A 1,351-nucleotide genomic window follows, 5' to 3' on the forward strand; every position below is an offset into this window, starting at 1 on the left:
AAATAAGAATAGCCTATACGCAATACACAAGCTCATTAAAACTATTAATCATATAGATAAATATAGACCATTAAATAATTACTTTTCTGCATAGATATATCGGACACCACAAACAATACATATATTATTGTAAAACTAAATATATAATACAATACACAAACAAAATAGAAAAAATACAATACATTACACGAGATTCAGACCTATTTAGAGTCCAAAAATGATAAGTGTATGCAGTCTAATTATATAAGCGAATATATTGTTTCTAGTATTTAAACTCTTGATTTACTAGTCAAGAGCCTACTACTCTTTTAAACATGTTTAATAAAGGTAACAACATGGTTGAGCAAAACCAAAGCTTCATGAGAGGTTGGCTTGAATATATGAAACACATGGTCCTCTCCCTTAGTTTCAATCACTTCCACAACTCCATTCCACCCCCTCTTTTGAAGCAACTCCTTATAGTACAAACCCCTATCCTTCAAAATATCCTTCTCAGCAACAAATACAAGCATCCTCTTACAACCCAACTTCACTAGATTCGGATCCTTATCCGGGTTAATAAGCGGGTCATCAGAACCACTTGATTTTGGGCTTGCAAAACGCCATAACATATCCACCTTGGGTGCAAATTCTTTACCTGATTCTGATCCAATTCGATCCACTCCCCAAAAATAAGGATTGGCCAAGACAACCCCTTCAAGCTTCACACCAGGTAACCCTTCTAACCCGACCCGAATAGCCATTTGATGAGCCAGATTTGCACCAGCACTGTCCCCAGCAAAAAATACTTTTTCAAAATCTGCATGTTGATTCAGCCACGCATCAGAGCCATTTCCACCAACATGAGAAGCAACCCATTTCAAAGCTAGCCATGAATCTTCATAAGCAATAGGAATTGGGTGTTCTGGGGCCCTTCTATAATGAATAGACACACCAATAACATTAGCCTTTGAAACAACACTTTTGACGTAGTTATGGTAGTTTGGTGAAAAAGGTGTGTATATGATAAAAGCACCCCCATGTAAGTAAACAAAAAGGGGAAGTTTTTGCTTTTGGTTTGAACAATCATCAAGAATGGTTTTAGGCATGAAAATCCTCACAGATATGCCTTCTTTATTGGATATAATGACATCTTTGGACTCAACATTGTTTCTTAGAACAAGTGATGGAGGAACAACCTCTTCACCTTCAAGTCTTTCTACACGACCATTTTTGTATACTTTTATGAGAGGGGAGAGATCAAAAGCTACATCATTGTCTCTAGAAAGAGTAGGAAATCTATGGGGAGAGACAAGTAGAGGAAAAAACAAAAGAAAAAACAAAAGAAAAAACTTATATCCTTTTATATACA

At 36.0% G+C, this 1,351-nt stretch overlaps 1 protein-coding gene across 1 annotated transcript; it reads right to left on the minus strand.

Moving 5' to 3' along the window:
* LOC109343565 (probable carboxylesterase 12) lies at positions 242-1,343 on the minus strand (the record flags this gene model as incomplete). Its single annotated transcript, XM_019581923.1, has 1 exon — positions 242-1,343. A coding segment is annotated over one exon (1,035 nt), but the record flags the coding sequence as incomplete, so codon positions are not given.

Source organism: Lupinus angustifolius, chromosome LG03, assembly GCF_001865875.1.
Source record: "Lupinus angustifolius cultivar Tanjil chromosome LG03, LupAngTanjil_v1.0, whole genome shotgun sequence".
Classification (NCBI taxonomy): domain Eukaryota; kingdom Viridiplantae; phylum Streptophyta; class Magnoliopsida; order Fabales; family Fabaceae; genus Lupinus; species Lupinus angustifolius.